This window comes from Labrus bergylta, chromosome 7, assembly GCF_963930695.1.
Source record: "Labrus bergylta chromosome 7, fLabBer1.1, whole genome shotgun sequence".
Classification (NCBI taxonomy): Eukaryota; Metazoa; Chordata; class Actinopteri; order Labriformes; family Labridae; genus Labrus; species Labrus bergylta.
This window is the reverse complement of record NC_089201.1, coordinates 28566887-28592419: the sequence shown is the minus strand read 5'-3', so window position 1 is coordinate 28592419 and position 25533 is coordinate 28566887. Positions and strand designations below refer to the sequence as shown.

General features: G+C 39.9%; 2 protein-coding genes across 3 annotated transcripts in view; one reads left to right on the top strand and one right to left on the bottom strand.

The window, feature by feature from the left end:
* fkbp16 (FKBP prolyl isomerase 16) overlaps nt 1-12520 on the bottom strand; it is a 33358-nt gene extending 20838 nt beyond the window's left edge. The window contains exons 1-4 of one of the 2 annotated variants that reach the window (XM_065957302.1): nt 12066-12520; nt 11706-11978; nt 11343-11512; nt 10581-10669 (exon numbers count right to left, since the gene is read on the bottom strand). In XM_065957302.1, the coding sequence (XP_065813374.1) occupies nt 10581-10669; nt 11343-11512; nt 11706-11978; nt 12066-12108 (575 nt within the window). In that variant the 5' untranslated portion in view covers nt 12109-12520. Of the gene's footprint in view, nt 1-10580; nt 10670-11342; nt 11513-11705 lie in introns of both variants that reach the window. The other variant, XM_065957301.1, reaches the window with a different exon arrangement.
* Nucleotides 12521-18397: 5877 nt separating this feature from the next.
* LOC109999294 (RNA polymerase II elongation factor ELL) overlaps nt 18398-25533 on the top strand; it is a 30173-nt gene continuing 23037 nt past the window's right edge. The window contains exons 1-2 of the mRNA XM_020654315.2: nt 18398-18553; nt 21449-21496. Coding sequence (XP_020509971.1) covers nt 18416-18553; nt 21449-21496 — 186 coding nt within the window. The 5' untranslated portion in view covers nt 18398-18415. The remainder of the gene's footprint in view (nt 18554-21448; nt 21497-25533) is intronic.

The following is a 25533-nucleotide window of genomic DNA, read 5'->3' as shown; positions in this document are numbered from 1 at the left end:
CGGGGACGGGCTGTCAAATCTGCCAGAACCTGATGTCATTTAAACTGATGACGGCTGGCATCATTGCTAATTCTCGGTTCCAGCGCACAACTCGGCCACACTGAACATAAACTTGACAATGGAGCGTTTCCCAACATCGGTGCTGATTTGTTGTACACCCCCTCTGCTGCTCTCTCTAGAAATGGTTGAACTTTATCTGCGGATACTCTTTTTTTCATGTCCAAGTTGCCAAATGATCAGTCAACTCGGTGCGGTGGGCAGATTGGTTACAAAGTTACCTGAACCCAGGTGATAAAAAGGGAGCAACAGTGACACCTACCTTGCACATTTACATTTAATCTTTCATATTTAAGACTAGTAATGCTTAGTTAAATCCTGGTTGGATATATTCCCATTCTTAGTTTTGATATTTTTAGTGCTTATTTACTATTTAATATTATATTGTGTTTTTTGCTCATATTGTGTGTTTGGATAACCTGCTGCTGTAACGCCACAATTTCCCAGTTTGGGATCAATAAAGTAATTCTATTCTATTCTATTTTTCCTGCTCTTTCCCCAATAAACTCCCTTTACCAGGTGCATGTATTAAAAAAAATATATATTTTTTAATCATGGGGTGTTTTAACATTCTGATTTTGGTTTATTTACTAAAGACAGGACAGCGCTGCCTTCCTGTTACCAAGAACACATTATGGGATACTTTTAAAAGCAGTTCTGGGCAGCCATCTATTTTTGTCATCCACTGTGTGTATTGTACACAGCAGGATGTTTTTGAAATGAGCGCCGGGTGTGAAGGTGCCGGTGGTACCAAAGTGTCGCCTCACGTGTGCTTGTCCTGTATCCCTCATGGCTCGCCACGCTCTGGAAAACAACCCTGTCGCAACATCGTGGTTATACAACAAAGCACAGCTAGTGATCAGGAGGAGGTGATGTGAAGTGAAGCATGACAGCGCTGTCAGTGTTCCAGCACACACAACATGTGGGACGTCAACACACGAGAGTAACTCCAGCTACAGATGTCACAGTTTCTATTAAGGTACATAACGAGATAATAATTTTTTGTACTCCAAAATCCTTTTTACAGCATGAACACTTTTGGGAGGAATAATGTTATATATATTTTAAAGCAGTGGTGGAATCCGCAATTTGTAATTTTAGTTTTAATACATTTTGCTGCTAACATCTAGATCTTCACCAAGGGCTGCTGTGACTCAGTGGAAGAGTGGGTAGCCTCTCAACAGATGATCTAGGGTTCAATCCCCAGCTGCTGCATGACAAGTCACAACATGACATGTTTGATGTGTCCTTCGGCGAGATACTTAACCCCATGTTGCTACTGCTGCTTGTGTATGAATGGGATTATTAATACTGACGGACACTTAACGGATCAACCTCTGCCATCAGTGTTAGGCGTGAGAGTGGGTGTGACCTGTAGTGTGAAAGTGCTTTGAGTAGTCAGAAGCTCGAGTCCATTTTACCATTAACCAAAGTAAAAATATGAGTCTTAAACTTTAAAGGAAATATTACTACCCTCTGGTTTTGATACATTAACAAAGGGTGTTTTCTGGGGTGGGATGCAACTTCAGAGCTCTCAGAAATATTTTGTGTGTCCCCAGTAGTTCCAAAATGTGTTCATAACACACACACATATATGAGCATCAGGTACAAATAATCCTGCTGTTGTTTTCACGCTGTTATGCTGGTCAACCATTTCGTTTTGTATTTTGTATTTGAGTTTCCCGTTGTATCCCAGTGTTGCTTGTTTCCCTTGTGTGTTAATGTTTCCTAGTGTTGATGGTTTCCTAGTTTCGTCTTCAGTATTTTCTGTTTTTATTTTGTCATTTCTTATCCTCGTGTATCTCTGTGTTCTAGTGTGTTTTGTTAGTATCTTGAGTTCTGTGTGTCTTTAGTGTTTCATGATTTAGTTTGTAGTTTTCTCAGTGTTTCTTGTATTGTATTCCTGTATTGTCTTCACCTGTGTCGTTAGTCTCACCTGTGTGTGATTACCTCATGTCTATTTAGTCTCTGTGTTTCTTAACCTCTGTGTCAGTTCATTGTCGTATGTGTATGTTAGTGTCAGATGTTGGTTTTCCTCGTGCTCCCTGTTGATTCCTCGTGTCTTTCTGTTTTGACCCTTTTAGGGATTTTTCACTTTGGAAATTTTCATTGTAAGTTTTGGTTGCCTTTTTGTTTTAATTAAATATTCTTTTGTTATTCTGCACTTGGGTCCACCTCTCCTTGACACAGGTGGTACCATACAAATGAAAAAATGATGCACGTTCAAAAGCAGTGATGAAGAAGGCTAGCTAGTCAATATAAAATGCAAGATTTACAGAATTTAAAAAATCTCCCCTGGAAAGGGACGGGAAAAGGATACATAGTGAGATTATGTGGGATTTTTTTTTGTTGTTGTTCAAAATAAAGGTTTTAGGCTCTGATTACCTCTAACAAAATGTCTTGTTGGAAGGTGAGAAGGTAGCATTACATGATCCCTGTGACCTTTCTAGTGTTGCACATGAAACTTGGGAAAAAAAAATTGGCGGACATCTATCAAGACTGACCGAGTTCAGGATGGAGCTAACAGGGCAAGTCCTCAAAAACTCAGGTTTGCCCCTTCATTAAAAAAAAATAGGCATATTATGTTTCACATTTTAATACACATCACCCTTTGACAAAAGGATTTACAGAGCAAAGTTTAGATCTTCTTTTGGTGGTTTTGGTTAAATCTTTGGTTTGGTTTTTGATTTGTCAATCCATCCAAATGACAAGCGGTTTGTATTTTGTCGACTACATTCTTGTTTGCTCTCCTTTTGAATCTCAACACAATAAACGGACATTTTAGTTAAGGAGATTTACTGTCCCACTAAAATACCACCTGACAAAGAAAAGTAGAAGTACAGTAGATACAACAAAATTACAACCACAGCTGTGTCGATGAGAGCGATAAGACCTGCCAGCAGTAGGGGGGGAAAGGTTCAACATCCAGAGAGATAAGATGAGGTATGTGCACATTTCAAACATTGACCTAAGTGGTATAAATCTGCTACTGCATCACCAAAACAACTCGAATAGTTTTTTAAAAACGTGTAATCTGTTTCAGATTGAAATCACTCACAAAGTTTCTGTTCAGCTTTAGATCTACACTGAAGCTTCAGACTAATGTGGCCATGGTAGTTGCAAACAGAGGACAGCCTGCTGATTGAGGGCTGAGCTCGATCTTATCTTTAGAGCGTGCTACTTGCTGTCAGAGCTTGCCGGCCTCCCCCTGGAGCGTGAGGTCTGGGTGTGGCCTGCTGGGTCTGTGCTGGGAAAACACACACATAGAGCACAAAAGCTGCTGCAAACGTGTTCAAGTCACGTGACAATGCAGCTGGGGAGCTGATAACACGCAGTAAAACCAAAGAAACATGTTACTCACACTGGTGTCAGTTACTCCGAAAAGCAGATATTTTGGCCAAAGTAAACAAAAAATGGGTTTTGTTCATCACAGTTTTTCCTACAAATGAGCCCCTGAAAGGTCACATTATTCATTTAACACAGGTGCGTTCTGCAGAGTGAGTCACACCACCTTCACCACAGAGAGGAACTCCACCTCACAGATTTTCTGAGTGGACAACATGCTTCTGTATCTGAAGCCAAAGGGGGAGGAAGCCTAATGGTGACAGACACCAGAGCAGCTCTGTCGTTGGTGAGTCACTGCGTCTGATCTACTGGTAAGAGCACTGATGCAATGAAAAGCACAAGTGCACGTTCAGAGTTGCAGATTACCAAAAGAGCAACCAATAGACCCAAACACAGCTTTTAAATTCATGCTAAGCGAGCTAGCACACGCTAACACACTTTATACTTCTATCAAACAGAGATCACTTCAGCTGTACCTACAAGTATCATTCACCTGTGACCTCTTTCTCATGTTTCCACTTTGCTTTCTGAATGTCTCATCTTGCTCAGTCAGTCATGCATTTTCTTGAGTAATGCCATTACCGTTACCTCTCTGTATCTGCAATCCCTGCTGGGTTTGGGTGTGTCTCAGAGGCTGAGGAGAAAAGGTTTCAAGCCAAAGCACTCAAAAGTGTCAACAAAAGGCTCCCATGAGCCCTTTCCTAGGAAGACCTTTTCACTTTCTTACATTTGTTTCATTAAGCTCCGGGTAAATATTGAATATTGTATGACACACAAAACGCTAAACCACAGATTTCAATTATATATTCAATTTAATACTTTCCTTTGAAACATGTTGGACTTCCCAAAGGTCAAAACTGTGAGCTGGTCCATATTAGTTTGAGAGCTGTAATTCTCTTTTTTGACTTCTTGGACAAGGTTAATTTTAGTGTAACATTCTACCTGATCGTCTTTCTGCACATTACTTGGTTTCACTTTTCTTAAGCGAGCTGTATTGTGGCTGGGTTGAAGTCGGGTTGTAAACCTCCTTGGCCCAGGATAAAATCTGATTAGCCAACCCTAACCCAAGACAGACAAGGGAATGAAGAACCACACTCCTTCATTGTTTAACTACAAAATATTCTTGTGAATGCCCATTACAAGAACACTTGCCCTTTGCACTTTCCTCTAGCTGTCTTACAGAGCGGTGCTGATGTTAAAGATCAAAGTCATGCGTTGCATTATCGAGAAACCTGCACAGGAGAAACAAACACTATGAGACTTTATGGCAGGATGTAAAAATTATCAGTCTCTGGTTGTCTAGCCGCAGGGTTTCCCTTTTTATCACAGCGTACATTATTCAAATTGTATAACGTGCCTACATAGGCGGTTTAACAACACTCGTATAACCTGCTTGGTCTTCATCTTCGTACATTATACTTTATTTCATTTATTATACAGGAACGTTTAAAAGTAACATTAGGTTACAGTTTAACGGGGGGTGACTCAGTTTAAATAAACTGGTTTCCAGCAGGTTCCTGTTCTGCAGAACATGAAACAGAAACCACTGTCATGACACATCAAGACAATCACATTTACAGGACATTAGCATGGGCTAGGCAAATACAGACAAATAGAAACAAACCGTACAGATACTGCACACAGTACTTGAACAATTAATGAGTGCAGGTGTAAGTGTGGAGAAGGTGTCGTTTGTATGTATTTTTGAAATATGAGGTAGATGGTAAAGTTCTAATGTGATGTAATGTTACGTTCTATGCATAAAACATACTATATGATCACTAGATGGAATACATTATTTTGTGCCGTTTAACTATTGAAAGTGGGGTTTGACTCATCCTGCACTTTAGACAAAATGGTATGAGTGAAATAACACTCTACTTCCTGAGTTCAAACTGTAATCATTATATTGTCATAATCTTGATAAAGTTATGTGGACAGGTGAACAACAATGGAAAACAAAGATTTTATTCAGCTATTTTTGTATGAGGTCATTTAGAGTAGTTATTTATCAGACTCTTTCCACAATTTAATGACTGTGACAAACTCTGACTACGTGCTAACTGATGATGAATATTGCTCAATAACCCTCATTCATAAAAGTAGGTGTTGAAGTACTTTCCCATGAGCCAAAGCCTCACTCATCCTACTCCACCCTGAAGCTGAAGTGACAGATCAGTAAATCTGGTGTTTATATAAGACTCCAACAGCCACCAAGCCTACCCCCCCCCCCCCCCCCCCCATCATCAGTACGACTCGTTTGTTTAGAAACTGACAATGACAGCCATCTGCTGTCTCCACAGTGTCTCTTTTGTTGCATTATGATGTTCTTGTTAAGTATTTGATACAACACTTGCATGTTTTGGTTCACTGTCTCTTCATGTCATTATTTATAGGTTATTCACTTAACGTATTCTTGGTCCCTCATCGTTCTTTTACTGAACGTGTCTAATGTTAAAAAACAACATTTGACAATATAAAATCAGTTTCCATGTTTCACAGGCAACGTTCAAGTATGTGTCACACTTCAACCCAGAACCTGAGTGCTCAAATATTTCAGACCTTATATGACAATTCTTCATTCTAAATTAACTATATACTATTTGAACATCAGTTATTAAGTCATTTTGATTCTTAAAACTTGGATCCCAAAGTTAAAAATATGTCAGACAAATAAGGTGAGGGTTTAAATCTAGTATTTTTCTAACTCATCACCACGACTGGGCACGCCCGCGTTCATTCAACCTGGAATGAAGCTGTTCAACTCAAGTTGTTAACCTTTCCTCGAGTTCACCACTTGCCACAAGCTAGAAGTGTGCGTCCAGAAAAATAGTCCATGTTGGGAAAAATAGTTCATATTAACCTGACCTTGGTTCCTTTTGCAATTTATTCATGATGAAACAAAAAAATATTGTTTGGAATTCTACATTGTTTTAGAAAACTAGTAAGACTAATAGCCTACAGAAAAAGGTCTGCACTGATTAACATTAACGTGTATTGATGTAGTTAAATTATTTAAAAGGGTAGAAAATTATCTCATTTGGGCCCTAATGCATAGTCTGGAGGAACATGAATCCCTCATATTCCCTTGTGACTAATGATGACTTTCAATTTGCCAATAAGTAACTGATGGTTTATTTACATTCATTTTAACTTCGGCAGCGCTCTGGAACAAATATACCACATTATGCTTGATGCTGCTGATTGTCCTCGTGTCGCAAGTGTATTCCAGATATTTGGCTTCTTTGTGCATAAACAAAAATCTGTTTCTGTTGTTTTTCCTTGCTTTTTTTTTTGTTTGCACATCAGCACATGAAAAATCTTGACGCACAGTTTACCGATCATAAGTAGCACGCAATTCCCTCATGACACATAAAGGGAACAGTAAAATGCTTTTCTAGCTGACTCTGTCCAGCTTTGATCAAAGTATTGACACATCTCAATGGTCTAATCAACTCAACTCAGAGCTTTTATTTTGACGTTGCAAAAGTTCATTCTTCCTGTTTCCTGCTCCAAAATAAAAAACAGTAAATGTTGTTACTGTGTCGATGTTTACGAAATATTAATAAATATAAGAATCATTTTGTTTGTCAAAGCTTAACCTTAAATCCTCCTGAACTTAACAAAAATAAACGTCTTTATTTACTGTGAAGAGACTCTTCTTCAGTGCCAATGGTGTAGTTTGCAACTGTGCCAAGAGTAAAAGTGCAGCGACACTTCTGCTGCCAGGAACGGATTTCAAGCCTCCTTTTTGTTGACAGTCAGCCTACATCACTTCACAACTAATGACTTTACACTTAATAACTTCAATACACAGCTAACATATGCATGTACTGGATAATGTGAAATGAAAGTAGCACAGGCTTTTTTTTTACTGTGCTGTCTTGTTTGGCAGATATTGTTTTATCCAAACAAACAAAAATCAAGCAGCTGCCAGTGATGATAAATGTTCTTGACTTTGTGTCCATAAAGGACTGATAAGGAAGAGTCTCTCTGGCCCCAGGAGGTTAAATGAGTGTCAGAGTTCCTCCTGTCCGCAGACTAACAGATGTTAGCATCTTGTTCTTTTCTGTTAATGGCCCACTAACTGAGAGGATGCAATCTGTGTCTCTGACTAAAGTATATGTCTCAGCAGGGAATGGTTTTGACGCATGCGAGTGTTCATTTACAAGGGAACTATGATGGAGCTTTTCATCTCAGCTCCACTCTCAGAGGCTCAGGGATTAAATGACACATCAGGAAACATGTATATTTTAAGGGATTTAGTCCTGATTTAGCTTGTCTGTTGTAATCTGTTAGGTAAAATGCTCCAGACTTTTTTCCAGGGGGTTTCATTACACTCGCTCTCTCCATTTTTCAGCCCTGATCACATCGGGCTCTGCAGCATGCCCATCACCCACACACTGAGCCGCAGACCTCTCCACTGTGCTTGAGTTGAATCACAGTGTCTGCCTGCCCCGGCTTTGTACATTGTCTGATAACTGTGAAGTGCCCTTACAGCAGCACTGTTTGCAACAGGCGACTGACAGAGTTCAATCAATGCATCTGGCAGACAACAGAGAGAGGCTAATGAGATTTTGCCTCATTCTGCCTCAGTCATTTACAGCACAGACACGCTGAGCCTGTCAAACACACTCGGAAACATCACGGCTTGAGATTCTTTGTTTTGTCATCTTATTTGCTCAGTTTTGTTTGTTAAGATGCCAGAGAGATGCTTAAGAAAGAAATTCACATTTTTGGGAGTTAGATCTAAAAAGAAATAATGTGCACTATCATGTCTGTACGGTTAGTATGACACTTAAAGGCTTTATATGCGTGTGTTAGCATGCTAATGCTAGCGATCTTTATTATGCTGGTATCTTCACACTGCATGTAAATTTACCTGAAATGAGCGTGATCTAGAAACACAGTTAAGCAGTGAGTACAGTATGTTATTCTTCTTTTCTCTAGTCCCTCAATTAAACAACTTTTATACACGAGGGGAGGAGTCAGCCGGCCGTCCTGGCGATGTAAACAAACTGAAGATAGGACTCTGAAAACTCTGAAAACATCACAGACAGTGGGACTCGGGTGTTACACTCATTGTAGACAGTCATGACTTACAGAGTTATTTTCAGAAGATATACTTGATTTCTATTACATTAAAGTGTGTGAAATCACATTTTGTGAATTTGGCATAATGCATAATAAAGTGGCAATTTTTAATTCTGGGAATTTCAGTTATGGTATGGATCAAACAAGCAAGAGACAACATTTGCAACTTTAATGCTCGGTCGATGTTGCGAGACCAAACTAAGGACAGAGACAGGATTGTTGTGTCAATCTTTTCATCCAAATCTTGGCAAGAAAGCAAAAAAAATAAAATAAATGTGTCAGTAAGCAGGGGGCATTTTTCATTACTTTTTATCCTTTTTAATATTTACCATTAAAAATAACATGCATTTTAACATGCATATTTCTGAGTCTCCTCGTCATTCCAAATGATGCAAGAACTGCATCCACTCAACGAGTTAGGAAAAACACAATGCAAGCAACAAGCGACCTCATCGTTTACTTTGTGTTGACAGAGCTGGCATGAAACTCTGATTCTCTTCTGTCTTTCAGGGCTAAATTAGACTCCACAGCACACAGTCCTAATCAGCTGAATCAAAACAATCATTAGCTAACCTCTCTGTGCCTCCTATTTTTTTTTGTTACTCTGCTTCCCTCTCCACACAGCCAGACAGTGAAATCCTAGATAACACCTCGGAGACCCACACACCCCCTTCACGTCCCATCATCCCCTTCACACAGCTCAGAATTAAAAAAAAACCTCACGCAGACACGCTCAGCAAATACAGACACAAAAAAATAATAATGCTTTTGCTGCATAGTGTTCAGAACATTTGAACATTATGTTGTAAAAAATGTTCTGCTTCAATCTCTGCCTGTAATAATGGATTTGACACAAAGGTTTCTCTCAAAATCCTGCACCTTTTCAGGGCTTTTTATCCCTGCATGATCATTTTGGGTGAACAAACATGTTTTGTTGTTTTGGAGTAATCCTCTGTACAGCAATGCTGTTTAGTTGTACAGCACATATTAATTAAATGACTACATACTGCCAGTGAATGGTCATGTTTGTGCGAGACGATCCCCTGAAAATCGAGTCGTTTTTCTTTTTCAAAAAAAGTTATTCAGACAACAACATTTTGACAACAACCATCGTGCACACGACTGACGACGTTGTAGTATATATGCCAGACCAGTAGTTGGCGGTGTGACATTCTAATGTAAAAAGAAAAACCTGCATGCACATATACTTTTCCTTTACACTGAGCGGTGAGGTTCATACATACAGAAATGGCTAATGCTGGGCTAGCCTAGTGCCGTTTATTGATGAGTTTGTTGTTGTGTAAACAAGGCCTTATGCTATAATCAAGCTTCATGTGAAAAACTATTTTTGTTTCAGATGAATGAACTGACTGTTTGTAAGTAGAGTCCTTGAAACCGGCTAATAACCGGCTAGTAAGAGAAAACTTACTTAAACACTGGCATTGGGTTGCAACTGTTGCTTTCAGAATTAAATGAATGGTCATATTTAGTATTTTTGTGTCAGTAATAACGGCTCAACCACAAAAACAAAATAAATCACATTAAGGACATTTCCCCATTACTTTTTATCTTTTGCTCTAGCACAAAAATACTCCCAATAATTAATCTAAAAGCTTTCATATAAAAAAAACCCTCATCAAATCACGGTGGTATCAACGTCCAGTTCTCATGTGTCTCAAGTTATTTATAGCAAACATAAGAACCATAAATAAAGGCTTTCAGTGTAACACCAATTTCCTCTGTGTTTATTCTGGCACTTAAATGGTGTAAAGGTTAGAAACCGAAGCCATTGGAGGTAATATGAGTGGTGTCCTCCCACAGGCTTGAAGGTTACAAACACATTGGTTAGGCGGCCTCTGAATGGTGTCAGCAGGAGGCCATCTGCTCCTGTTTATGGCTCATTAACCCTGCTGCCCCTGGATAACCAGGCCAACCCCCCACAGCAACAGGTACAGGAGCTCTGGGCTTCTTGTTGAGATTATGCTTTTAAAGAAAATAAAAAATCGACAAGTTTTTGTTTCCGCTTCAATAGGCTACCCAATCCAACAGTGTACGATTACATGATAATATACGGATGTTCTTACCTTCCCAAAAGTCCATAGGCATACTGGGAATCCGCCAACAGTAATGTGATCTCGTCCTTCTGCATGGACATCACACACTCCTCCAGGGCCTACAGGTGTCACAGAACAACTCGCTAAATATTTAAATCTCTGGTTTACATAATAACCACACAAAACACATTGGAATGCCTTTGTGTTTAAAAAAAGCACATTCTACCAGGCAACAGTAAGATTGCAAACCTCAAAAACAGAATACATCAACATGGAAGCATTATAAATATGATGTTTGCATGATTAGCTTCCGACATATCGCTATTGCCAACTAGAGCATATTAGCATGCTATTATGTCCATGTTAGATAAGAGTTAAATGTTAGCGTTGTTGTAGACTCGATTGGTCCTGTCAAGACCCTCAAATCTGATTTAAATGTTTCCTTTTGTGCAAATGACAAAACAACACACAAAGATAAAAACTATTTCTCAGGCCTCCGTAATAAAGAGCAGCATCATCAGCGTATGCTTTTACTACCGCCACATGTACTGTTGATACTACAGGTAACATCTCTCCACTCAAATAAGATCTGATTCTTTGGAAACTAACTGTAAAGACTAGTCCTCCTCAATGGTCTGTCTTGAAAAAAACAAATCTGATTTGGTTGCAACTTGTGTAACTTGTCTAACTGTTTTCATTGTCTCTATTGGTCACTGACAAGCTGTGATGAAATACAAGCACCTTATACTGGAGAAAACTAGAGAAAAGTTAGGTGGGTTTAAAAGCTTTTACCTGGTTTACATCTCCCTCTCCAATAACAAAGACAAGCTTGCAGTCCTTCTCCACTACAGTGCGGTCCTCCAGGACACATTGCATCTTCACAGTGACCTCCTGACCCCAGGTAGGCTGCAGTGCATGATGGCCCCTGGACTCCAGCACCTTCTTTCTCAACAGACGATCCTCTGCATGAGGAAAGAAGGGCATGTCAACAGTGGGGTGCATGGATAATCTGTTAGTTGTTTGCTAAACTCCCACAAACACACCAAGCCCTAATCTAAATCACATTTTGATCCCTTTCTCTTTTTGTGGTTCTATGCAAAAACAGATGTTGGGTTTAAATGAGGGATAAGAAAAGCTCTAAGAGTTTATGCTCACCTGTGATGTCCTGCCAGTCTTCTGCCATGAACAGCTTCTCAAAAGTGGAGGAGGTCCACTCCTCAATCACATATTCTGGGAAGAGACTCTCCGCCGAGCTGTCCCTCTCCAACACGACATCATCCATCGACGGGTCCTGGAACCGAACCATCTTCCAGCTATTGGTTTTTTTCAGATTGTGTTTCTTGCATTCTGCAACGCCACGTACTCTCTCAGGATGAGAAGGGCTTTTGGTCTCAGGTGGATCTTTCACACACAAGCCCTTGCTTTCCTCTGCAGGCCGACAGAGAAGCTTGGTGTGACTGTCCTCGTCAGCAGACTCAGAAATGACATCTCTTACCTCAGGCTCTGGTGGCTTACCTGCAGGGTTTTTATGCTCTTGACGACACCGATCTGTTTCCATTTCCTCTCAGAGAGCGATGGACACCATCTGCAGAGATGATCCTCCTTGTCCAGCCAGTTTCTACAAAGGTGTAGACTATTATTTCTGTTGTGAACCTACTTCTGCTATCAAAGCGCTCTCAAAATAAAATGATTTATCTAGTACTTAAAATTTGCAAAACTCCATGTTGCGCTTCAAATCGGACGTCATCCCTGAAATCCCGGCTTTATCCACAATTTTTTAAGAGGTTCCATCCGCTTGCAGCGGTGCATCGCCGCACTTTGACCTCTGCTCACTCCTGCTTGTTCTTCCTCTGTCTCAAGTCTCTGCGGTCAAGTAATGTTGCAGCGACAAAAAAAAAGATCAATTTAAAGAAACTGTGCGGCACATCGAAGCACTCCCAGCCAGCAGGCTTGTGCAGTGGTAATCTGCTGGATTAGAAGAGAAAAACCTAATCTGCCAGAACGTCTGTAAGCTTCTTAATGACTTCACCGTTGTGCCCCATAGTGCTGTTTCCATGAATGCAATCGACCAATAAGATCTCAGAAGAAACCAGTTCATTTGCTTTATTAGATTGGCTGATTTTTTTGTTTTACTTTAGTGTAACAGAAACAATTTGCAAGATGCTAGACTACTGATTAGATTTTCTTTAGTAATAGTGTTAACTGCTTGAGAATAAATACATCATGTTTTTTAGTCCAGTGTATTCTCTTAATATTCTTGAATACTGAAATGATTGCTGTTTTTTAAACTATGAACTCTTTTGTCACATTCATTATGGAAACCACTTGCATACTTTTGTTTCCTCTTTGCCTTGAATACAAAGATCAGTGTTTAACCAATAAGAGTGTGATATTCATACATCAGGGTCATATATTAAACTTTATGATTCACTGTCTTGTTTTTAATCATTAATCAAAATCGACCTGGAAATACCTTTATGTGTGAATGTAAGGATCTCCATAATGTCCTGTCTTTTAGGATTCCCCCTGTGGAAGAGAGGGGTCTCAATTTTTCTGTTAAACTATCCTAATCCAGCCATATTCTTTTGTTTCTCAAAATGTTATGTCTGTCACACCTCTTTAAATATTGATCTCACCTAACTGTTGCAGGAAATCAGTTGTTTTATGAGTGATTGCTGCTAGCTCAAAGCAGGAAGGAGGAAGGACATGACATAAGAAGAAATATGTGGGAATGGCTGACATCGCAAAATATTCCAACACTGACAATTTTTGCCTTTATATCAATGTTAAGTGTACTTCAACATATTTATGGTATCAATGAAAGAGCACATTAGACTATAGTGAACATAAAAAACATAATGAAGGAAATTTTACTAGAGGGCTGGCAGGAAAAGTCAGTGAAAAATATGACGATTTGCATTTCCACATGCCGCCCACACCTGGAAATTCCAGGAAGTTTTCAGTGGTTTTGTGCGCGTGTGAAAATACCATATTTATCTATTTGAATAACTGGTTGTCAAACATAAAGTGAATCCTGGTATCACAGCATCAACACAACACACCTAACCAACACAACGCAGAAGTTCAATAGATACATTCCCATTGATGCGTAATACTTTTTAGCACCCAGGCCAAGTATTTAAAAAAATAATTAAATGTTTTTGTTTTTTTTAAATAGAAATTGAAAATATTGATGGACTTTGATGAGTGAAATTGTCAATTTTATGAAAATTTAAATTAATATGTTGATCTATAGTTCCTTAAAATTTAGACCAAAATTTCCCCTACATGATTCATTCATTCAAAAGATAGCTTTCAGTATCCCAAAACCATCCAACAGTGTAAACAGGGTGATATAATGGTAATGTAAAGGCTTGTTAAATGTAAAATGAGCAGTGATTACCTGCTCTAAAACAGTCTCAGTATAATGATGATGCCTCAATATGACTTATGGTAAACTTGTTTAATAATATCTGTCCCTCTATCTTGGACAATATTGCTTCTCTTAAAGTTGGAACAAAAAAGCACAAGTCTTCTCCCTGGCTCAGTCAACACACTGATGAGAAAACGCAAATTGCATATGGAACGGGAATAAGTTGCAGGTCTCCCTTGATACACTAAAAAGTCACATGGCCAGCTATCCGACTGCTATAAAAGAAGTTTATAAATTTTCCTGGTTTGATTTTCAGTTATTCACACAATTCTAAAGTCTTTTTTAAGGTCATAAATTCTGTAGTAAATGGTTTGGGCAACACTCATACTGTTCCTTATCCCTGAATTATCAGATTTTATTGAAACATTTTGTGGAAACAGGTGGAGATTATCAGATCATTAATAGTCAAAGGCCTGCACATCCTTTCCGTTCTGCCTCCAAACCCCTGCTGCTGTTCAGACACATTTTCAGCCAATCTCATTGAGATGCCAGTGTTGCAAAGAGATCTTGACATAAGTCATGTTATTGTAAGCAAACGCTTTCGACAGCTCTGGGGCCTGTGTGGTCGCGCTGATTAGTGTGTCGTTTCATGTTCAATTCTACTGATAGGCAGTTGATGTAGATCATAGAGGCATTCACATTATGAGATGATCGTCCTAAATTCCTGACACTGCTAGATATTTGTCACGGCTATCGTTGGACACACGATTTTCCTGGGAGCTCCTGATATTTTTGTAATATCAAATAACAAAGAGTTAGGTCTTTTACCTGCTTTTTGTAAAGCGTCTCGAGATAACATTTGTTATGAAATGGTGCTATAAAAATAATGATTATTTGATTGATTGATTGAAGACCGTGAGATTGGTCATCTTTGATCCTCTCTCACAGTACGACTTGGGTCGACTGCTTTGGAGCCACATCCACACAAAGAGCCACAATTGATGATTTTTCACTCTGTACCAAGCATTACTTAAACCTGCGCAGCCAAATCTAAAGAAACCTTAACCTGACCCCTCTCAGTAATTATTGCCCAATTTATTTATTTATGGTTTATTTGATAGGGACAGATACAATATATAAACAAACTGAAAACAGCAATCCAATGCATGTATCAGTGTTTATAGCGGATGCTAATTTGCAACACTTGTTCCTATAAAGGGCTTTTATGGATTTCTAAATTTCTAAAAAGTTACTGCCTCTAAATTGATTTGTGACGTGTGCAAATTAGATATTAGATAACTATTAGTCTTGTTTTATGACTATGCACAGTCAAGTCAAAATGACAAATGACTTGACTCCTTGCAGCTGATAAAAAGGAGACATTTCTATTTGAAACCTTTGAAAGTTTGAGTGCAGCATTTTACATTGTGGCTCAAACCATCCTGCTTCAGCGTCCCGAGTCTTGGGTTGGTCTCAAAGGGTCTGCTCTAAACTTACAACATTCCTACCTGTCAAATAGAACATGTGCGGTCCTTATTAGGAACTCCTGACATCATCTGTGTCTTGTTTCAGTCCAGGTGTTCCACAGGGGTCAATTTTAGGTCCTTTACTGTTCTCCATTTACATGCTTCCCCTAGGTCAAATCATCACTAAACATAATGTACAATACCACTGCTTTGACAATGACACACAGATGTTTCCCAATGCATTACGCTTGTTGCATTGTCTTCTGGGGAATTGGGAGTTGATTTTAAAATGTTATTATTAACTTTTAAAGCTCTACATGACCAGGCCCCTATATATATCATTGACTTACTAACTATGTGCCTGGGAAACCCCCTCAGATTAGCTGATCAGGGTTTACTGGTTGTGCCTAGTGATCGTTTAATGACAAAGGGCTATCTAGCTTTTGCTGTTCGGGCTCTGGAATGACCTACCTGATCAAATACGGTCTGCTAACTCTGTCTCTGCTTTTGAACTTTTTCTTAAAATGTTCTTTTTTGGAAGGCTTGTATATCTTTGTAAATGTTTTATTGTTGTCTGTTTTTAAATGTATTTCAATTTTCCTTTGAATTAATGTATATATAGTGAATGCGCTTGTAGCATGGAGCTGGTGAGGTTATCAGTTATTCAGAGCATTCAGATTGTTTGTTTATCGTTTATTAAACAGATTGTTAAGAAAGCAAGATGCTCGGCACTGGTCAAGCATTTATATACGAGATGGGGCGGGACTCGTCGCAAAGTAAACAAAGACAACAGATGCTGGTCAGATGATCGTTACAAAGAAAGTGAATTTGGGGGAACCAATTGCCAGGATGTTGAAGTTTGATAGGTAGCAAGAAAAATAAATGGATAATAAAAAAGCAAAGAATGACTGACTGACATGTGATGCAATGCAATGTTTTTGTAAATATTGTTTATGATATACGCTCTAATATTTGTATAATTCGATTTTTGTTTTGTTTAAATTGGAAATGAAAATCACAACACTGTTTACTGTCATATTGCAATAGTTTTGTTTCGCAATAGCCTACTTCATAATCAGGATACAAATCAAATGGGCGGCAAGAATCGTGATAGAAATGAATTGGTACAAAATCTTATTGCCTCAGCCCTAGTAAGAAAATTCTGTTTTCAGTGTCTGAGTTCCCCATACCTGGCTTGCACGCGTTTTCAGCGTTTCTCAAACATTAAGTTATGCAGTGGGGTGTGTGATTGGAAGTCCTGATTGTTGTTTGCTTTTCCCAGAGAAGATGGCAGGCTGTTGTGATGAGAAGACCCAGTAAGTGTCGTTCAGCCACCACTTACTTTCCCATCAGATAGTCGCAAACAGCGTGTCAGCTACTTTTCTCAAATTCTTCACTAGTCTCATAAACAGCTCTATTCAGCATACACCACAAAATCAACCTCTGCTCCTGAGGGAAAAGTGATGGGAAGCTTATGACGCGTATGAGTCGCCGATGGACTTTGACCGTTTAGCTATGATAAATTGATGTTTACAAACGCCTCGCTTCTCTTCACCGCCAACCTCTTCATCAAAATATGGTAACTTGTGGCTCCCAAAACCATGGCCATGGTAAGAATGCAAACTTGAGGCTTCACAAAGACAGTTCACACACCAATGGATGACATCACAGGCTCTTTCCAATGTTTATATAGTCTAGGAGTTAGACAGGAAAAACAAACTGGCGGCAGTGATGCTGCTGCTCTCTAATCCACAGCAAAAAAAATTGTTGTCCAAGAGGGATTAATTTAATCCACATGCATATTTGTTTAATTCTCCGACAGACACATGGACAGTTAAGGTGTCTTCCCTTTTGCCATTTATTTGAACTTGGTTCTGAGATTTAATATGTGAGATGTTTTTACTTTATTGATGCACAAGAGAAAGTATTTTTTTGTTTTTTAACTTATTTTCAAATTTAATTTCTTTGGGTTTTGGACTTTTGGTTGGGGGAAAAAGCTATCGATTTATGTGACTTTCGGTTTACATGAATCAATGGACAATTTTATGGTCAAAATCCAATAATCAATCAAGAAAAATGTATTGATAAACGACTATAGCCAGAACCACTGTAGTTCAAGAGGGGTGACACATGGCAGCGCATCATACCTGGACACAAGGCTGGGCTGTCTGGGTGAGGGTGTCTGATGATAAGACCCAAAACACCCGGTAAACCCCGAGGCACGTCACTGACGATGTGTCCAGGTTGCAAATCTTGCAGGATAGTGCTGACTTGTCGAAATTTTTGTTGTTTTGATTTCTGGCCCTTGTTGAATGTTTTTGTCCTTGCTCCAGATTGCTGTCTGCTTACATTTGTCTGATGTATACTTTTGCAAAAGTTAGATTTTTATTTATTTATTTTTATATATAATCCCCCCTAGTCTTGATTTATGTTTCAATTAACTTGTTCCTGTGTATTTTGCTGTTGTATGTTCATCCTCTATAAGAATTTGTATAAACATTATTTGTATGTTTTAAATTTGTCAATAAAGACGGATTAAAAAATAAAATAAAATAAAATGTGTCCAGGTTGCACGACCATCAGTTTTTTACAAAGTTTACAACTAAGAGCCTGAACGACACTGAAAGAGGCTGGAATTGCCTCTGTAGTTTTCAAGAATTAACCAATTCTTACAGAAATTCCTTCAAAATACATGAACCAATAGGAATGCAGCTTTCAGCTTTACCTAACCCTGTGAAGAAATAGAATAAAGACAAATAAATACAATCTGAAACTAGGGGTACTAATGGCTAATGCACGAATTTGACCTTAAAAAGCGAAAGTAAGATAGTTGGCCTGTCTTCCTACTTCCTGTGTGTTCCTGTGTGTGTGTGTGTGTGTGTGTGAGTGTGTGTGTGTGAGTGTGTGTGCGTGCGTGCGTGCGTGTGTGTGTATATGTGTGTATGGTGTGTATATATGTGTTAGCCCCTCCCACAGGCTCGTGACGTTTCAGTCTGAATGTCGCCAGCAGCCCTTCAGTTGTAGAAATGGCAGCGCTGAGACAGGAGCATCGGTATGGGCTCTCCTGTGGCAAAATCAACAAAAACACCCCGAACCAAACCCTGTATCACGTCAAACTCACTGACACTGCCATCCGGACCCTCGAAGCCTTCCAGAACCTGAAGGTAAGACAATTACACGCTTGAACTTTTGGAGCTTCTGTGTGTTTTTTTAAAGCGATATTGTCATTTTTTTCTCAATCGCCTCTCAACTCCGGGAAATGTAGAATCCTTACTGGAAAAGGCAGCTCTCTCTCTCTTTCTTTCTTTCTTCCTTTCTTTATTTCTTCCTCTTCTTGCTTGTTAAAAAGGAGAAAAAGTTTAAAGCTGAGCTGAAATGTCGTCGACAAAAGCTTTTAGTGTCTGATAAAATGTTGCTTTTAGGAGGCTGTGATAGGCTACAGTAGGCTTTGAAGAAAGGCAAAAAGATTGATTTATTGTGATTTTAACATTTAATTCCTCCGATTTTGATGAATGTGGGAATTTCATTGAATTAGTTGAGTTAAAAAAAAAAAAAAAAAATAGTTTGGAAGCAGAAATGGAGAAAGGCTCGGGCTACTTTGTGTTGTGTTTGTCAGCTTGTTTACCAAATCTCCCGAATACCAAAAGGGTTTTAAAGTTCCCCATATGACAGAGGTTAGTGATTGTAGACTGGCTTCTCTGCCTTTTTATATACCAACCATAACATTTCAAATTCATTATAGAGATTAGAAGCCAACACAGATCGTTAAATGTATTTTTAAAGTTGTTTTTTTTTTTTTTTTTTTTTTAAATGCCCGTTTCGCTCTCGGGAATACATAATACATTAATGAACAAGCTATCAAGCAACTTATAATGCTCTGAATCAGGAGACTGTTTTTTATTGCTTTTATGGTCCATTAGATTAGACTGAGATCATTTAGTCTATGCAAATGGTCTTTCCCAGAGCAGTTCTTGATAAGACAGTTAGGACTTCAGTGTATGAGGATCATTTAGAGGAGGAGTGTTTTCCTTCTTGGATGTTCAGCTGTGTGTGTAGTCATCCCAGGGGCTCGGCAAGTTGAACTGAGCTCTTGTGTATTATTGTTTTTAATGCTCCTTTTTTTTTTTCACGGCTGGAGAATGAGAACCCGCCCAGCTCCGGAGCTCATTGGTCTGTGAAGCAGAGAGTGAACTCCAGAGCTCTCTCTCAGCCTGACAGCTTCCTACCAGACTGCACAGTTTTTTACTATTACTACAGCTTTCAGAGTCCAAGACCACCCCCAACAAAAACACCACCAGACCCCCTCGATGTGGCCTGAAAGATTTACTCTTCTGCTTCTGACAGAGTTGTTGTCAGTGGATAATATGATATATGATTTTTAATGTCTGTATTGTGGGTGAGATATCAGTGCGTGCCAATTTATTTTATTGTTTCGGCTTCAGCAACAGATTTACTGTTTGGGTCAGAAAATACTGGAAAATGTCACAATAAGAACTATATATGTTGATTATTTGTATTTCTACATGAGGCTTTAAAAACAGCAAATATTCCATCTTCAGAATCAGCATTTATAAACTCAAACCTTATCATACCCCTTGATACAATTTGGCTAATTGTGAGAATCAAGATTTATTAATGACATTGATCAAACAATATAAACAATAACTTCTGGGTTGCCAGGTTTAAACAAAGTCTCCTTGATTGTAACTGTTTGGTAATCTATCCGTTAACACTTCTGAATGAGCTGTCAGTTGTAAACAAGTTGTTATTAAACAATTTGTTCCCTAATTGCTCAAAATAGAAGACAACAACAAAAGCCTGGCAATCCAGAATCTGAAGTATTAGCAGGAAGTAGTTCTGATTAATCCTCTAATTATTTCAGAAGATGATTATTCACAGACAGATTATTATTACATTATATGTTAAAAGATAAATTGCTTAATGGTAGACCTCCTATCAAAACAATCTGACCTTGTAATAAGTGAATCAGAGCTTGGGCCCCTCAGGCTGTGTGTGTAATATGTAACAAACATGACGTGCTTGAATATTTATTATTCTATTCAATATTAAAAGCGGGCGGATGATGATGAAGAATATCATAACAATACTCCTCCATGGAGAAGATATTTCCCCCCAAACCATTAATAATGAATTAAGAGCGCTGTCAATCACAGGCACAGCTGTACCTCACAGATAAAAGTCTCCCATGTATTAACTATGTATCATGTTGCCTCAAAGGCAGATACCTACTCCAGGGTTTGAATATTCCTTTATCAGCAGGAGGGAGAGAAACAATAAGACGTTAAAGCAGGTATACAGCGTGGGTTTGAGGAGAGCAGCACAGTCACAAAGTGAGGCACGGAGGGCTTATAAGTAAAATACTGTTTTAAAGAAAAGTTTCAGAAGAAGCTATGTCCCTCCTCTGGGGTTTGTTGTTGCCTTCAATCATTAAATGACACACACAAACACATAAACACATGTTGAATGGTATAAGCAACGTTTTCTGGAGTTTTCTGCTTCTATTAAAAAGTGCTATATAAGTCTGTTATATTATTATTATCAATTGATCACACACTCTCCTCTGAAGATTAAGGCAAACAACTATATGATCTATAGAAAAGTGGTGGTCATTTTTAATGTCACACCTACCCATTCACACACTGATGGTAGTGATCGCTATGTAGTATCATCCATCAGAAGTAACTTATCCCATTCAAACACCGCTACCCAAGCAGCGGGAGTTAAGTGTCTTGCCCAAGGACACATCGGACATGTTGCCCAGCTGGGGATCGAACTGGCGACGACTCTACCAACTGAGCCACAGCCGCAGTTTAACAGCACAGCTAGTTTGTAAAATAGGAAACACGACGACTTGATTAAGGAAAGTTAGATTAAGCCTTCCTCGTTACTCCAGACTGCTGCCATCCAGAGAAATCCTCTTTGCAGTGCTGTCTGTTTATTGATAACATATGAGCTATTGATTAGATTAAACCTGAACGTGACTCCTGAATCAGTAACCAGTTTCACCTTCCTCTCTCTCTCTCTCTCTCTCTCCTCAGGCATCCCTATCGAATCAGCCAGCCATTTGCTTCAAGGGGAGCCAGGGGGTAAGACGTTTTGCATATACTCTTCCCAAATGCCTCCCTAATTGAATTCTCTAATTAGTTCTGATTTGCTGTGGAGCACACTTGTGACAGTCACTCTGCTCGTCACTTTTGGTCTTAAGCGTTCAATAGGCAGAGTGATGTTTGTACAAAGACGCCGGCCTCTCGGGACTTTTGGTTTTTGTGCAGCCTGTAGATTATGTTACCTTGTTGGAGTTTTTTTTTTTTTTTTTTTTAGCCTGAGTGACAGTTGCCATTGATTTATTCATTTGTACTGTGTTGTGTCACATATCCTCGCCTGCATGTGGTCATTTAGAGAAGAGCGACATCATCTAAAACCTCTGGAGGCAAAAGGGCAGTGATATGAAAGTGTAAGGCATTCACTTCAAAATGTGAATCCATAAATACAAAGAAAAAGGTTTGGATTTGATCTGAACCAGGGTCCTTTTGCTCAGTTTAATCCCCTCTCAACTCAACATCAGAGCCATATAAAAATCTTTGTGTAGTATTTGTGTGTTGTGTGTGTGTGTGTGTGTATATATATATATAAGGAGGTAGTTATATACGCACTTTTCGTAGGTGAAGGGCATTGTAAAATCAGCAGAATCAGGAAGAAGATAGGCCCGCACACTTGCTCAAAGCCAGCTGATTGGTCGGTACAGTGCATGCTACATTTCTGCAAGAATGAAGGTCCAGCTCATACACCCTGCCCCCTCTTTTCCTATGCTTTTTAACCAGAATATATACATTGCTTAAAACAAGAAACTTTCTGGAGTTATCTCAAAAGCATATTTAAGTAATCAGTTAAACGTTTCGGGCCAAATAATGTGCGCTAACTTTTCACTTAGCCACATTGAGCTAACTTGCAGTAGCAGCTTCTTTCAGGACTTCAGTGTTTCTCTAACATTCAGAGAATTCCTTTTTCAGAATTACTCATTTCAAAAAACAAACATGATGAACACAAAATGTTTGTTTTTTTTAACTCTCAAGTGAATGTATTCTCCACTTCCGTACATTCCTGTAAAACGTTGGTAAATAAAGATGCCTGTGTTCGGCTAGAGTAGCGCTCTCCCTGCCTCGGCCTGCTATTAGGCTACTACACAATTTACCACACACAATCAGCCGTGTTTAAAAGGAGCCGTTCTAATCCCTGCAAGAGCCGATTGCATCGACGAAAGTGACTTTGCTTTGTACACAAATGCCGGCCTGTGCGCTCGCATCGGGCCCATGGCAGCCCTGAAGACAGGTCGTGCTGTACCCCCAGGCTGCTAGCCAGGTTACTGGGTCAGGCTCGGCAACTGGGGAGGCTTTGTTCAAGGGAGGGGGGGGGAGGAGGAGGTAGGGCGAGTGTGCGAACCCCTGGGAGCCCCCACGCCTGTTGTCTCTGAAAGATTGGAAATACAGGAATGATACGTGAACACAGGAATTTTTTTTTTTTTTGCCGACAGCACACGGGGAAAAATATGTCCGGAACAAATAATATCTGTAAACATGTGCTGGAACATCTGGAAAAAAACCGGCAGCTAGATTAACAAGCCTATAAGAGTGTGTCTGTGGAGAAATGTTAAGTGAGAGCAATTTAAGTGTTCTTTAATCACTGAATGGGATTTGGTGATTATATCACGGCTGGCACATTACATATTCAAATTGCTTTGCGGAATTTGAGCACCCGGCTCCCTCCCCCCTCCGACAATAGTCCCCCCCCCCCCCCCCCCCCCGAGCTGGACCACTGGGCATTAATGAGGTAGCTGCAAACATCGGCGGCAGTGGGGGGAGGCCAGATTAAGCCGTTAGAGACGGGGGGAGGATGTTGGTGAACATGGCTGTGTAGCATATTACAGACAGAGAAGATCACAAGTATCTATGTTGAGCAGGTTGGAGGTTTATAGCGTCACAGGTGTAGGTCCTCCATTTCTTTTTTTATCTCCTGGGTTAAGTGTTTGCCGGAGCTCATCCCTTTCCCCCAAAAAGCATCACTGGGGTCAAGAGGTCGTGTGGTGCACTGACAGCTACCAGCTGTAGGGCCTCGATCGCAGGAGCCAACGACTGCTCCCCCCCCCCCTGTCACATTTCCTGTAAAAGGGCATTTCTAGGGGCCACAGAAACCAGAGGAATTCTTCAAATCACTGTCCTGGCGTCAACTCAGGGGAATCAGCGGTACCAGAGGCCAAGGCTTCTACCAAGAAATAGCACGCTGAGGTTTTTTCAACATGCCGTTCTCTCTTACCCCCGTGGCATTTTAGCCCCCGCTGTTGTAAACTGTCTGCCAAGCTTTGTAATCATGCGTTAAAAGACACAAGCTCTTATTGGACTCTTAAAAACCGGTGCTCAGTGCAACTGTGAAACGTGCAAATCAAAAATAAATCCAGCTAACGTTCCCTTTTTTTTTTGATTGGGTTAGGGAAACAGGTTTGGAGGAAAGTGAACTGTATGGGCTTGATCAATAACCATCGTCTGGAGCAGTGAATAAAAAAAAAAAAAAAAAAAAAATGGAGACTGTGATGTAACTAGTAAGAAATAAGAGAACTAGAGGGCTAAGTATGTCCCCCCACATTTCATTGAAGCTTGAAAGTTAAAAAGAAATCCGATTCTTGATCACCAGGGATTAAAGAATATAGTCAGAGCCGGTCTGCGTTTCCCATGGCCTGGAATTTCACATCCTAGTGCTCGTTTTCCTCTCGGGCCGACAACGGCGCCTCTGTGTGTTTGCATGATCCATATCCACTTTGTGAGAAATGAAGCTTGTGTTTCTTTCTTATTTACGAGAGCCATCCTGCAGGCGGCACGATGATTAGGAAGCAGTGCAAGGAAAATAGATTTTCCTTGATGTTTGTGTCGTACCACTGGGTTAAAGCTTTACAAGCGTATAATGTTGTCGCAGTAAAAACACAAGACATGACGTTCGAATATGGTATGTTAATGCTGTATCAGGTGTGACGTCAGTTTAATTTCCTCCTCACGTCATAAATGTTGAACTTCAGAATGCGAGAGTAATTGTTTTTTTTTTGTTTATGGCCTCTGTCTGTATTTATGTGCACAGCTGTCACATAGAGGCAGCCGCGTTGGGGATGAGGGGAATGCAGAGGCGCTTTTTTCGAGATATTCTTTATGACGACTGTGTGTGAAGAGGTAGCTCCCTCTCCCCCCTGAGCTCCCTCCCTCCCCCCTGAGCTCTCTTGATTATTTTTTTGCCATTTCGCCTCGTGCCTCGACTGAATCCTTAGGAGACATCAGGGCCTCTATCTCACACACGGCTTGCTCTGACTCGACCCCCCACCATCACGCAGCTTTGCCTCGCCTCCTGCCTTCACTGCAAATAAGCTTTTTTTTTTTTTTTTTGCAGTGTGCGAGTGTGTGTGTGTGTGTGTGTGTGTGTGTGTGTGTGTGTGCATTTTTTCCTCTCCTTTTTTTTTTCTTTCTGGAAGCTAATTAGAATAACAATAACAGGAATGTGGTCTGAGAGCCGTCCTTTCCCAGTGGCACACAGCAGTGAGAGGGAGAGCTGTCCCACGTGTTTCTGAAAGGGCACACGCCGCTCTATTCATCCAGATGTGTTAAGCGAGGCAAAAGTCTCTGTGTTCTCAGCTCGTCTGAGGCCCACTGTTTATGCGCAGCCAAGTCGGCCTTCGGATCGGTAGATCACACAGTATATATTTTTAGGAACAAGCCTCATGAGATCCTGAAGAGGACTTTTTTTCTCGAGTTGGCTCCTCTGTCATTATTGTCGTCTTAAGCTTCAGACAAGCTTCAAACACAATTTTTTTTTTAAGTGATCCCATGGTGACTGTGGCAGTGGTTTAAGAGGATTTTATAGTTACAAGAGTGCAGTGAAAGATCCGAAATCTGTGACACTAACTGGGCGGGCAGTGCGATCAAAGGTGGCCATATGTAAGGGTAACTCACAGAGAGTGGAGTGTTTCTTGTTGCTGCTTTGTTTTGTTTCTCATTTACATTCCACGCTAATCCAGAACTACTCCGACTAAAGATGTAACAATCACCCAGGCTAACAGGAAATAACAGGAAGAGAAACTCTCAACAAC